This window comes from Eupeodes corollae, chromosome 3 (assembly GCF_945859685.1).
Source record: "Eupeodes corollae chromosome 3, idEupCoro1.1, whole genome shotgun sequence".
Taxonomy (NCBI): Eukaryota; Metazoa; Arthropoda; class Insecta; order Diptera; family Syrphidae; genus Eupeodes; species Eupeodes corollae.
This window is the reverse complement of record NC_079149.1, coordinates 25709019-25722806: the sequence shown is the minus strand read 5'-3', so window position 1 is coordinate 25722806 and position 13788 is coordinate 25709019. Positions and strand designations below refer to the sequence as shown.

The following is a 13788-nucleotide window of genomic DNA, read 5'->3' as shown; positions in this document are numbered from 1 at the left end:
CAGGGATAGCTACCACTGCAGAATGCTTATAATAACGAAATATACATAAATCATATAATGGAAATATTTATACAATCAAATCAAAACATTCTTTAATTTATTTAATTTCATACCTTTATACATGAATATGTTCTTGTTCCATTGTTTACTTAAATATTATAAAGTTACCAATTAAACTGACGGCAAAGAATATGCTTAAAATTCATAAAAGCTTTTGTAAAAATTTTAAGGATTACTTGCAATAAATGAATCGAGTTGTATATAAATCCTTTTTATATTCTAATCGAAAATGATTTGCGATTCATATGCTTACCGGATACTAAAAATCTTAGTGCTACCAGTATGCGCTCGCCTACTGCAACCCTTCACTTGTAAGAATACATGGCCAACTGATAATATGCTAGCAGAAGGAATCAAGTGAACAGGATTATGAGAGATAGCAGAGAGCTCGCGATACCAAAATTTCTAAAATTTGTCTCTCAATCTCCCGAGAGTTGCTCTTGAGAGTTAACAAGCAGAAGTACTCTCTGCAGATAACAAGACAGATTGCACTGCCTACAATGTACTTAAAATTTTGCAATGGAACATGAATGGTTATTTCAATAACTATCATGCACTCCAATTGCTTATAAGCGAACAGAATCCATCCATAATATCGCTTTAAGAAACGCACATTAAACATAACCAACAACCCCTTCCACCAAAAACATATTCATCTTTACTCGTATTTCACAATTTTTGCTTGCAATAATAGATCCAAACAAGGTACTTGTCTTTTTATACACAAAGCAATTCCACATAAGTTCATCAACATTAACTCAGTTGAAATTGAGCTAAGATATAAATTTACAATTGTTTCTCTATACATACCACCTTACCCTCATCTCACCACATCTCACCCCAAAATCCATTTGGAAGGTCTCTGACGACTCATATGGCAGCGACCATTTCTCTATTATTACCTCAATTACAATAGATAACAGCCTTAACCTTCCAAAAACTCAATCCAAATTTCTGACAGACTTCGCCAATTGGGATTTATTCCAGACCGAAGTCACGAGACTAATATTACTTAGACCAACTTCCCCCAACATAAATTAAAAAGCCGCTTGCGTGGAATCCAAATATTAGTGACCTACGGAAAAAAAATCAATATGCGTTTATGGCTTTCAGGAAGGCACCTTCTGAACCAAACCTTATTCGTTACCGTAAGGCAAATGCCCAGTTCCGTAAAGCGGAAATCAATCAAAACTCAACCCCCAAAAAAATGTGGACTGATATTAAAAGCTTGACTGGCAATTATGTTCCTCATATGATAAAAGTTATTAAAACCGAAACATCAAATCCTACTTGCCCATTAGAAATAAACAAATACTTCGCAGAATGTTGGGAGAAAATTCAAGAAGATTTTAATTTTCATCCAAATTATTTAAAAAAATATACGAATCACTAAACAGGGATGAGCCGCATCTTACTTTGTCACCTTCAGCAACATTAATAGAATCTCATATAAATACGAAGGGTAAAACTCCAGGATTCGATAGAATTTCTTATTCTATGCTAAAAAACTCTCCACCTTGTCTTAGAACAAAGTTATTGAATTTATACAACAAAATTTTCGACAAAGGAATAATTCCTCAAACATGGAAAGTTCCTATACCTAAACCAAACAAAGGCCACTCTACAGTATTAGGCTACCGACCGATATCCCTTCTCTCTTGCTTTTCAAAAATTTTAGAAAAAATCATCTCTAAACGCCTTTCTTGGTTTCTTGAAAGAAACAATTTAATAGACAAAAGGCAACTAGCTTTTAAAAACGGAAGAAGTACTATAGGCTCACTTCTACATCTGGATACCTTCATTTCCTCTGCTCTTTCAGAAAAGACCCATGTTTCTATTTTTACAGTCGATTTTGAACAAGCTTTTGACAGACTTGGTGCTCATGTCATATTAAATCAACTTAGGCAATTCAAAATTGGACCGTAAATATTTAGCTACGTTAAGGCTTTTCTAACAAATCGTAAATTTCGGGTAAAAACCAATAATATTTATTCCTCTATATATAATATAAAGAATGGCATCCCACAAGGATCACAGCTATCAGACACTTTGTTTGTAGTTGCTTTTAATGAAATAAGTAGAATCATTCAAAATCACTCACAAATATCCCACGTTCTTTATGCAGGTGACTTAATACTGTTCTCAAAATGTAAAAACTTAACGCTATTAGCAACAATTTTATCGCATATTATTAATAACCTGTCAGAATGGGGAGACACATCAGGCTCCAAGTATCAGTCTCAAAATGTGAAATTTTACATATATGCAAAAAATACAACTGTCAAAAATATATTGAAGGCGTAAGCCTAAACAATAATTGTATTAAAAATGTAAATTATTCAAAAATATTAGGTATTATATTTGATTCAAAGTATAGCTTTAAGGATCATTGTATTTACATAAAAAAGAGCCTTACTACCAGGGTTAACTTAGTAAAGTATTTATTCTCAAAAAAAATTAACTGTCATTTTAATACCACTATTAATGTTGCTCGGTCTATAATCCTTTCGAAACTGGACTAAGGCCTACCTATGTATCAAAAATGTTCTAAATCATCAATGCATACTGCCTTAAGGACTTGTCTTGGAGCGTTTCGCACAACTCCCATACAAAATATTTTAACCGAGGCCGGAGCCCTTCACTTACCAACAGAATCCAGTTTCTTACCTGACATATAATCCAAAAAATCAACTCACCATATCCCACACCTATTCATGACGATACCAAGAAATTGCTGAAGCAGAAAAAAATTCCGAAATATTCCTCAGCTCTCCAAAAAGCTCTTCAATCAGCTACTGAACTCAACATCCCAATCACCAAAGAAAGTAAATCGAAAACCAATCTTCCTCTATGGAATTTACCTTACTGCACCATAGTCTCTAAACTTACAGAATATCCAAAAGCAACTACAAACAATGCAGTATATAAAGCAATGTTCCTTAAAATAAAAGAAAGCTATACAAAATTGCGTTGGCAACTTTGGTTTTCCGACGCGTTCAAAATAAAATACGGAACTTCTTTCGCTGTAGTGGATGAAAACGGCTCTACCATCAGAAAAGGCTTGCTACACTTTACATCATCCATTTTTACTGCAGAAGCCTTTGGTATACTAAAGGCAATTCAAGCTGTAAAAAAGAAAAAAACAGTTATTTTCACTGATAGCCTGTCATCAACTACAACTCTATCATTATTGCTGATATCCGTGACAAACTTATTACGAAAGAAAAAAGCCTCAGATTGGTTGGGGTACCAGTCCATGCAGGTATCGTTGGCAATGAAAACGCAACCATCTCTAATTAAGATCTCAATCACCTTTTAACAAACATATCCGACATTAATATTAGATCAGTTAATGAAATTATTCTTAAGTTAAAATTATCTATATAAATATATACATATTATTAACTTCCCATAGGAAGTTATTGTAATGGGTCCGATTTGACAAATTGCAAATTTTGACATTTCTCGACGTTTCAAGGTCCCTAGAGTCGAAATAAAAGATTTTTAGAAAGATGTCTGTGCGTGCGTGTGTACGTACGTTCGTACGTCCGTACGTCCGTAAAAAAAGGTGAACATTTTGGTTACAATCTATTTTTGAAAACAATCTATCTAACGGTATTTTATAAATCAAAAAAACTGTCACTGTCAAATCAAAAAATTTGTCACCTCCAAAATTTAACGACTAAAATATAATTTCATCTCCAAAACAATTTTGAGCAACGGAGAACAATGTTTTTGACATCTGATAAAATTTTGAGAAAAATCGAATTGACAGTTTTTGTACAAAAATTAAATTAAAATGATTTTCAACTCAAATATCTTTTCAAAAAAATGAGATAATAGGTTCTTACTAATTTTTACTTATAAGAAATATTGTTATCAACATTAGGACAAGTTTTGAGAAAAATCGAATTGACAGTTTTTTTACAAAAAATAAAAACCTAAAAAAAATGTATAAAAGTTGGTAAAAATTGATTTTCGACTCAAATATCTTTTCAAAAATTGTAGATATTGGCTTCAAACTACTTTTATCTATCAAAAAACATCATTGTCAACATTTAGTAAAATTTTGAGAAAAATTTTAATTGACAGTTTTTGTACAAAAAATTAAAAACCTGAACAAAAATTAACAATAGTTGGTAAAAATTGATTTTCGACTCAAATATCTTTTCAAAAATTTGAAATATTGATTTCAAATTAATTTTATCTTATTAGAAATATTGTTTTCAACATTCGATAAAATTTTGAAAAAAATCGAATAGACGATTTTTTTACAAAAAATAAAACTCTTAAAAAAAAATTAATTCTAAAAGTTGGTAAAAATGTAATTTCGACCCAAATAGCTTTTCAAAAATTTGAAATATTGGCTTCAAACTTATTTTATTTCACAGAAAATATTGTTTTCGATATTTAGTAATTTTTATATAAAAATCCAACAGTCCGTTTTTACATACAAAATAAAATCTACAAAAATTTGGTAAAAATTGATACGAGTACCTTATAGACAAACTTTTAAGCAAGACAAATCGACAGACGGGATGGGAAGTTATCAGTGTGGGTCCCAGCCTCTTTTTCCATTATAAAATTAGCGAAAAGTCCTGGTAGCTATCGCTCTATCTTTTTAATTATTGATAATGTAATTTATTTATATTTCAATAAAATTATAATAATAATAATAATAATAATAATACTCTCAAATGGACACGTTCCTTAAGGTGACAATTAATTACTAGTGAAGATTTTTCGAAAATTTTATAAAACACTGAAAATATTAAAACTGAATATTGGGGATAATGCACATATACTAAGTAATAATACAAAACTATTTCTTAATAATTTTTGTTTCGACACTTAAAAAGGTTATACATATACAAAAACTTGACGTAATGGAGGGATTTTTAAAGTGGATTCGAAAAATCTTCCTTAATCACAACCTTCCTTCGGAAACGTATACTTTGGGCTCGAGGAACAAAACCTTGGCAGCGGTCTAATTTTGAATTTATTTGACTTTTAAAAAAAAATAAATTAATTCTTCAAAAACAATTTTTTTTTATCAAGTTAGTCAAAAAGAGTTCAACAGGGTTAAGGACATCATGAATACAAAAATAAGTCAAAACTGAATTTTCAGCAAATTTCTTCGAATTAAAAACTGTTTCTGCAGTAATTTAAAATAAAACTTTAAGAATAAATCGTCAAGGTTTGGAAAAGAAATATGGTAATAACCCAAAAATAAAACCCTTAACCAGTAGGGTATATAAATGTGAACCATTTTTAAAAATCCTCGTATATTTAAGTGACTCTTATCTTATCTAAATTTTCTTTTTTTTTCTAATGACTCATTTTTATTTTAACCACAAAAGACAAGAACTAAGTTATTTTTCTTGCATTTCATTAAAATTAAATTAAAAAGAAATGAATTACAATTGCTAATATCAATAAAAACTACGTCACTGACTTAATCCAAAGATATACAAAATAAAATACCGTCATCGCCACTGCGCCGCCGTTGCGTTGCGTTCATTACCATGGTTAATAGCTCTAACTAACTTATATTTATTGTTACCAAGTAAAGCAAGTGCCAGGTGCAAGTAGTTTTTTGTTTCATCTTTTTATTTTATCATTTAAATAAAAGCCTTGCTGCACATAGTCGCCCAGCATTATTTATCCCACACAAAACTTGTTTACCTGAAGTTATTTTATGAATGAAAGATTAAAAAAAAAAACAATAAATATAATAACTATACTCTTCGCGAACTTAAGTTTGGAATGTGGAGGCAGAAATCAAAAACCAGTCGAACAGAGCTTTAATCAGCAACTGTTAATGAGTGAGTGTGTTTCTTTGACTTTTATAGCCATTTTTAACACCAAACCTTATCAGATCGCAGATAAAAAATACAATTAATTATTATTTATATATTGTTTATACTATATTGATATGCATATAGTATAGTTGTTTATTTAAATTATCTGTACGAGATTCATTTGGCGAAAGCGTGGGATTAGTAAAATGTCAGGAAATTTAAACCATTTGAGTAAACAAAAGAAGACGACGACAACAACAACAAAAACACAAACAAAATACCATCTTTAAACTATGATGGTTTTGCTTTATGGTTTTTCTGCCCACCAAAGTGTAAAAACTTATTTTCATTATAAACAGACAGAGTTGCCAATGCATTAATTTGAAAAATAAAACAACCGAAATGAATGAAAAGTTTGAATTCTAAACAAATATTTACTACGTTCAAGTAACATAAGGGATTAAAAGGTATGGCAGGTGTTTAGTATACGATTGGCGGAGATGAAGTCTGCCTCTGCTTCTTGTTAAATATTTTACGACCTAATCATTTGCTGGACACGCTTTAGCCAACTTAACCATTGAACACGTAGTTTTTTTGTTAACAGTTGCAAATCGCTGTACAATTCGTACAGTTCCTGCTGCTATCGTCTCCGTCTGGTGTTATTTTGCCAATGGACAAAAATTGGTCCAACCTTCTTCTCGAAAACACCAAGAAAGCCTTCATCTGCCTGTGGCTGAGAGTTTGACACAACGTCTCAGTGGTGCTTCGAGATAGTTCCTTATTTCTCAATTGCTTACTTAGTTGGGAGAAAAGGCGATTAGCAAGAGCTTTACTCTTGATTTCGGCACTGATGTCATTTCCAAAGTAAACCACAGTGCCCTGGTGGATGAATTCCTTAACCACCTTCTGGCCAAATATGCGATAAAAAACGACGCTCTTTGAAGACAGCATATACTTCGTTTTGTCGTCATAAATAACAAAACCCATTTTTAACGCTTCAGACTGAAAACCAAAACAAGTAATCGTAACTGCTCGTTTGGTTCTTTTCACAATGTGGAAGTCATCTGCATATCCAAGATATTGTGTGGATTTCTTAAAAATCGTGAAATTCGTATTAGCCATGAAGTTGCCCAACACACACTCAAAAACAATATTGTAACACTGCTGAAAGTAATGTATATAAGCAAAAAAATTGTTTGATAATTAAATAAATAGCGTATTTCACTTAAGACATTTTAAACGCCCCCTGCCACGCCCACTTTTACCAAAAGTTAATTAGATAAAAACTTTCCGTACAAAATCGATTACAAGTATTAAGACGGAGGCAAATTAAAAAGCTACATATAAATATAATGCCAAATCCGCCCACTGCCACACCCATATATGAGCTATAAACCAAAAATATCAAATTCTAGGATTATTTATAAATAATAATTTTATAATAAAAAAATGTCTATTATTAAAGAAAATTAAGAACTATTCCGACGAAAGATCACTTTAGGAGTTTTCAAGAGAAGTTGATGAAGATGATACATTTAAATTGTTTTCATCCGCTTTGATATAAGGCCCGATATCACTCTGGTCCGCTTTCGAAAGCCTTGTATCTGCTTTTCTCATATTTGATATGAAAGGATCAGACTTAAAAAGTAACGTGGTCAAAACATATGCTTTTGTATTCCCCCGGGATGATTTTATCGTATGAAAAAGGCGATTTCTCCGGATCTCCTTATGACTTGCTTCTAAAGCCTCTTCAGAAAGCCGTCCTATAGGTATTTCAAAAGATAAAATTATGTATGGACCTTGTATCAGTAGCTTATGTACACTTAGCTCCAGATATTTTTCTTTAACTTTGGAAAGCAATTCAGAAAATTTATTTATATCAACGGAAAATCCTGACGCCAAGTCTCTTAAAATAATTGAAAATGTATGTATGAGCTTTCATCAAGTTCTGTTATTTCGGCAGTTATTTTTGAATTTTGAAAAAAACTTCTTGCGGTGTTACAATTATTTGTTGACCCAATTCCAGGCTTGAGTTTGTCAACTATGAGACCCAATCTACTTTTAAATAAGTTTTGAATGTGACATTTTCTTCAAACATTGTTTTGTTTTCAGTACCTTTCAGAACTCGCCATGATTTGAAAGCAGCCTGAAGGCAACATGTAATAGACATTCAAAACATCTTATCCATTTTCTTCTCTTGTTGGTTTATCTTGAATTTAAAGGAAATTCATTTCTTTCGGGGTTGCACCACAGATATATCATCTAGATGATGAATTTTGAAGAATTTAACGCGGGGTTTCATATAATTCAAGGTTTATTACTTTAATACGAATACAATGAAATATACTAATATACACGAAAATTAATAAATCAATTAATGAAGAAGATTGGTGGCGAGCACAGGTGGTCGCGATGATATCCAGGATGCAAGTGACCGAATGATGCGGCGGAAAAGTAAAGGTGACAGATGGCAGCAGCGGAAAAGGGTGTCATGGCTGACACATGGAGAAAATCTTCTTTCTTCGCTGCACGACATCTGTCAGACACAACAAATTTGTTTTTGACAAAATATTACAAATACTTCATCATCAACCACAGTAAACATCAAATTAAACGAAATTTGGAAATTACAACCTTTTTTGGTGAAAGACGTCGAAGTTAGCTGGTCTATAATGAAAAAAGGTATTTTCGTACAAGGAAAGCAACATGTTGAAAGAGTAGACACCACGGTTTTAACTAAAAAAAACAAAACAGATCTGAATAGATTTAATCAAATTTGATTGAATTGATATTTAAAAACAATATTGGACACCAACCTTTAGCTAACTAGGTACAAAGAAAAAAGACAAACGCCTATAATGCTTACCTATGAAAGATTTCATTTTAACCTTCTCATTTCTCACAAGTTCTGGGCTTTCTTTTATAAATATAAATTTGATCGGTTGACAAAACATGGTTGAAGAAGATCGAGGGCTTTTCCACGACTCCATGCCAGTATTATTATCACCGAGCTTCAAAGGCGATAGAGCTACTAAAAAGAGAAATTCATATACTGCCTATGGCCAGAACTTCCACCAAAACCCCATTTGCAAAAAAGCGTTGCTTTGTGTCGTGAAGAATGCCTGATATTTCTGCAATACTTTCACCTGTATTGTTTAGATGGTCTGGAAGATCAACTGTGGCCGAATTTTCAGTAACCTCTCTTTTCATTTCAACCATTGAATTTTTGACTTTTCTCAATTTATATAAGCTTGGAATGCAATTTGTATGTAAAGAAGAATAAAAAATTGATAACCGAAGGCAGGACATTATATTTTTTTTTCGGAAAGATCAAGATCTAAATATAATGCCAATGCCTCTTCTGGTGTCAATACTCGCTTATTTTCTTTTTCATTAGCTTCACCACCTGATAACCGCTTCGAAATTTTTGCCGCGAAATCTAGCTCTTCAGTAGACTGAGACTTTAGAAGCTCAGAAACTCAACGTTTTTTGGTTTTCTGGGATAGATAAGAAAATGTTTGAGCGGTTTTCTACGGCTGGTTCACGGCTTTTCAACATACTCTGCATTTTCTAAAAAAATTACAATGCTTTTTGGCAGATTGAAAGATGTTTTCAACCAAACTTCGTGGCGTCTCGCAAAAAGAGCACGGTTTCGTGAACAATCTTTCCACCTACGTTTCAAATTTTTGTCAAAAAGTCTCACTTTTTCACGCAAATCGCTCTTCGTAGGAGAAGGACAGTTTTTGATTTACAGTTCATTTAAAATGAATTGCATAACACTTTCAATCATTGAATTGTTATCGAATGAAATCCATTTTTCGATTTTTTTTTCATTTTTAAATGTTTGACCTTGTCCTACAAAAAGCCAAATAATTTGACGGTTAGCAAGAAGTAGCAAGAAAAGTTAACCTTTTCTTAGAGCACAACAACAACAGATCAGAACGGTATACACAATTGTGCTGCCATTTGCTAACATTTTTTTTAAGGCTTAAGTTTATTTAATTTGTAAGCCCCAAAAAAAGGATTTTCTTAAAAAATCACCAAAATTCACAAAAGCAAACAAAATTTAAGCAAAAATAATTTTACCACACGAGCTAAACTTATTCTCACAACTTTTAATTGCGCTGTAGCTTAAATTACCTCAACTGCTAACAAAAGTCCCGCTAGTTAACGAAGAAGAGAAAAAAAAAAAAAAAAAATTTAAGTACATGTTTAAAAACAGATTTATAGCTTAAAACATAGAAATACATTATTTTTTTTATTTTTTTCCACTACTCGAAGCACTGTGCGTCGCCTTGTCGTAATCTTCTAGTGGTTTTGAATGTATCTGTTGAGGTCCTACCAATTTTGATGGAGCAGCAAACTTTCTCCAACGTCTTTCTGATAAGGCATATTATCTTGTCAGGAGTACCAAAGCTCGACATACCACGTTATAGCTCGTTCCTGTTGATACTGTCATAGGCTACTTTGGTATCGATTAAGGAATTGGCGTAAAGTGGGGATTTGTCTCAAGCTGCCCATTTAAGCTTTTACGACTCAAGCTGTCACTGAAAGAATTGTTTTGTTTTTATTTCGATTATTTCTTGTTCAATTAAAAAAAAGTGGTTTCTAGTAGCTATCTTTCAAATCATAGGTTATGTTTACACTTTCAGCTGTTTCCGCTCGAAATTTTGAATATTATACCACCACGCAACGAAATGACTCATTTTCCGATTAAATACTGAGTGCTGTATAGTCAAACAGTAGTTTTTTGAAAAGAAATGTTGGCCGAAATGAAGTACTCTTCGCGCTTGCTGGATACGTAAGTTTGTGAAAAAAGTTCGAGATGCTGGTAGACAACGTTAATATTCCCCCCAAAATTTCACTATACTGCCGATAGTTCGCTTATAAGATTCAATTGACTCAAAAATTCAAGGCACACGAACTTCTGCTACGTTAATGTTTTGCAAACACTAAGGCCACTTTCATCCAAGCAATTCGTGAGCTAAAGCTCAAAACCATAAACAAAGTGTTAAAAAATTGCAGTGACAGAATGCCATTTGGACGATGCTGTGTTTCGTAATTAATAAAAATGTTTTACCTTAATAATAAAACCATAAGAAATGAATACAATTCATTTAATTTAATTAAATCTAAAGCAATTTTAAAAAGAAAATTAAATTTCAACCACCCTTTACGGATAAAGGTCACATAGCTGCAGCTGATCAATTGAGAGCTTCACAAATCATAATATGATAAATTGCACTTAAGTTCCGACAAGTGAGGTCAAAGCTTATAAATATCACTTCACAAAAAATCACATTATTTATTTTCTACATTTATATGAATCTATCAAAGTTATCGTAGTTTAATATTTCGGCAACTCTATAAAATAATATTGTCTTTCGGGAATTCCTCACGTATATTTATCTTTGGTTTTTGTAGTCTTTAATACAATACTGCTGACACCTGATGTGTGTTTCATTAATATGATATTAATGCTTAAATATTATTTAAATAGTGTATCTTTTTCTTCTTCTAGGTCAAAGTCAATATTGGGATGATAGTGTGCACATGAGTAATTGAAAATAAGTTGTAAGAAAATTAACTGAAGGTCGAATATAATGTGAATGATAAATACATGATAAAAATGCTTATAAGCAAATACTTGACTTTCAAATTTCGTTAAGTCCAACATACTTTCAGTTCATGAACTGTTCGATGATCACTTAAAAATATTTTGCAAAGGTGCTTTACATTTTTTTATTTTAAATCTACCAAAAAGCTTATGAGATGCTTCAAAACCCAGTTGTCAAACAAAATAGATTGACTTGGAGTAGAAAAATGTCTTGAACTTAGTTACCATATCCCATCTTTAGCTAGCAACAAAGTCCATAATATCTGAATACTGTTTATGAACCTACGAGTAATTTAAAAATCACTTATATTAAGTATGTACCTCGAAACAAAAAGAACAAGTGTATAATATGTGCTCATCAACAGCACACCTTTTGAAAAGAAACAAATAAAAAGTCTTATCAGTTTACTTCTAACTGAGCACGTCTTGTCTTAACGCCACTCAAATGTGTGCTTCCACATACTCCTATATAAAATTCTACTGCGCCAGACCAGTGATTTATAAATTATCAAACAATCAGAAGTCTGTTGGTTGGTACCCGTACCCGTACCCGTATCCAATGATGATGTGACGAAACCCATTTTGTCATGGCATGGCATGGCGAATTCGGCCGGCACTCAGCTTTGACTATGACTACGACGACGACAACGACGACGTTCGGAATCTCAATTTAAGTGAACGCCGAACCAATTAGATCTCCCAGTCATCGGAAAGCAATTGTCGTTGTTGTCTGTCGGCGGCACCAAGAATAAAAGTTCCTCTTCCTTCTTAATGATCAATAATAATAATTTGGCCAAATATCTTTAAAAAAAAAGAAGAAAAGTGTGTAAACGATAAATAAGTGTTTGAAGTTTAAATAATTAAATATTTTATATTATTAAGTGGTGGCTTCATCAAAGAAAAAGAAGGTTATACAATAAAATCATCATTAATTAATTTTAATTACAATTCAATTAAACTACTCTTTTTTAATCAAACCACAAGTTTTATACGTCATTATTTTGTTTTCAATTAATAATGTTGTACTTCTTCTTCTATCTTTCAGACACTAAAGAAGACAACGAGTTGACGACGAAGACGACACTCGGCATACTCCATAACTTACATTCTAATATATAAAACAAAACAACAACAACAAAAAACACAAAACTTATGACAAAGTTGATGATGCAACGGATTGTTTTTACTTTCAAGTGATTTGTTTGGAATTTCTTGTATTGTGTTGAAAGGTTACCTCATATAAAACCGATACGAAAGAGGTACCAATTGTTTTTTGACAAAAAAAGATTCATTATTAATTTTATATCAATTGAAGAATTAAAGAAGTAAATAAATAAAAAAGTAAAGAATCAAAAAATGATTCCTGGATATGGACCAGTAACGCAAGCGCTGCTTGGAACGCTTCTGACTTGGGGCCTCACAGCTGTTGGTTCGGCTATGGTGATTTTCGTCCGAGGAAATCAAGTAAGTTTTTATTATTCATCTTGTTTTGCTTTTTTTATCTTATATTTCTGTCTCATGTGCTTTTGTTTTGGCTATTTTTTCTAGTTAAGAATAAATTTAAATATACACAATTTTAAGAATGATTTATAGAAGCTAAAATCAAGCACTATGCAAAATGAAGTTTGTTTTGTTTACTAATATACACATCTTAAATACAGTATCTTAGTATCTAAAACATTGTATGACCCAAAGAGGTTTGCCTTTAAATCCAACAGGTTTTTAGTACACAAAGAAGTTTTGTCTTTATTAAATGCAAGTACCTTTTTAGTTCGTACTAAAATTCTAATCTATGCATTTCTAATCTAGGTTCATATTCTTAGTTTGTTTTGATAATGAATATTTAAATTTATCTTTTAAAGCGCGTGGACTAGAATTAAAATAAATTATATTTTTATAAAGAGATAAAGTGGGTGATGGATTTAAGAAGTAACATGAGTTAAGTTATGTCATTTATAATTCTAATTAACATGATACAATGAAATAAATATTAATATGCAAATAGATTGGTGATACCGTTGACTCTTAGCTTGCCTATGAGATTTTTTATTGGTAACAAATAAATCAACTTATTTTTTATTTGAATTATGTCAAATCAAATTTATTTAAAATCAAGATTGCAGTTTTAAAATACATTTTTCATCTGTCAGTTTGACAGATATGTCATATTTTTTAATGAACTGTATAGTTCACTTATTTCTTCAGAAGCTCATTACCTTCTAATAAAGACAACTATATTGGAAAGTTCACTAGTCATGAAAAATATCCCTAACTATCAAGCCAAGTTTACTTATGTCAAAATGACAGTTG

The 13788-nt window shown here is 31.7% G+C and overlaps 1 protein-coding gene across 4 annotated transcripts in view; it reads left to right on the top strand.

The window, feature by feature from the left end:
- LOC129951898 (zinc transporter ZIP11) overlaps positions 1 to 13788 on the top strand; it is a 35057-nt gene that overhangs the window by 12207 nt on the left and 9062 nt on the right. Inside the window, exons 2-4 of one of the 4 annotated variants that reach the window (XM_056064257.1) lie at positions 11383 to 11435; positions 12524 to 12737; positions 12794 to 12942. In XM_056064257.1, coding sequence (XP_055920232.1) covers positions 12835 to 12942 — 108 coding nt within the window. In that variant the 5' untranslated portion in view covers positions 11383 to 11435; positions 12524 to 12737; positions 12794 to 12834. Of the gene's footprint in view, positions 1 to 11382; positions 11436 to 12113; positions 12387 to 12523; positions 12738 to 12793; positions 12943 to 13788 lie in introns of those variants that run through there. The other 3 variants (XM_056064255.1, XM_056064256.1, XM_056064254.1) reach the window with 3 other exon arrangements.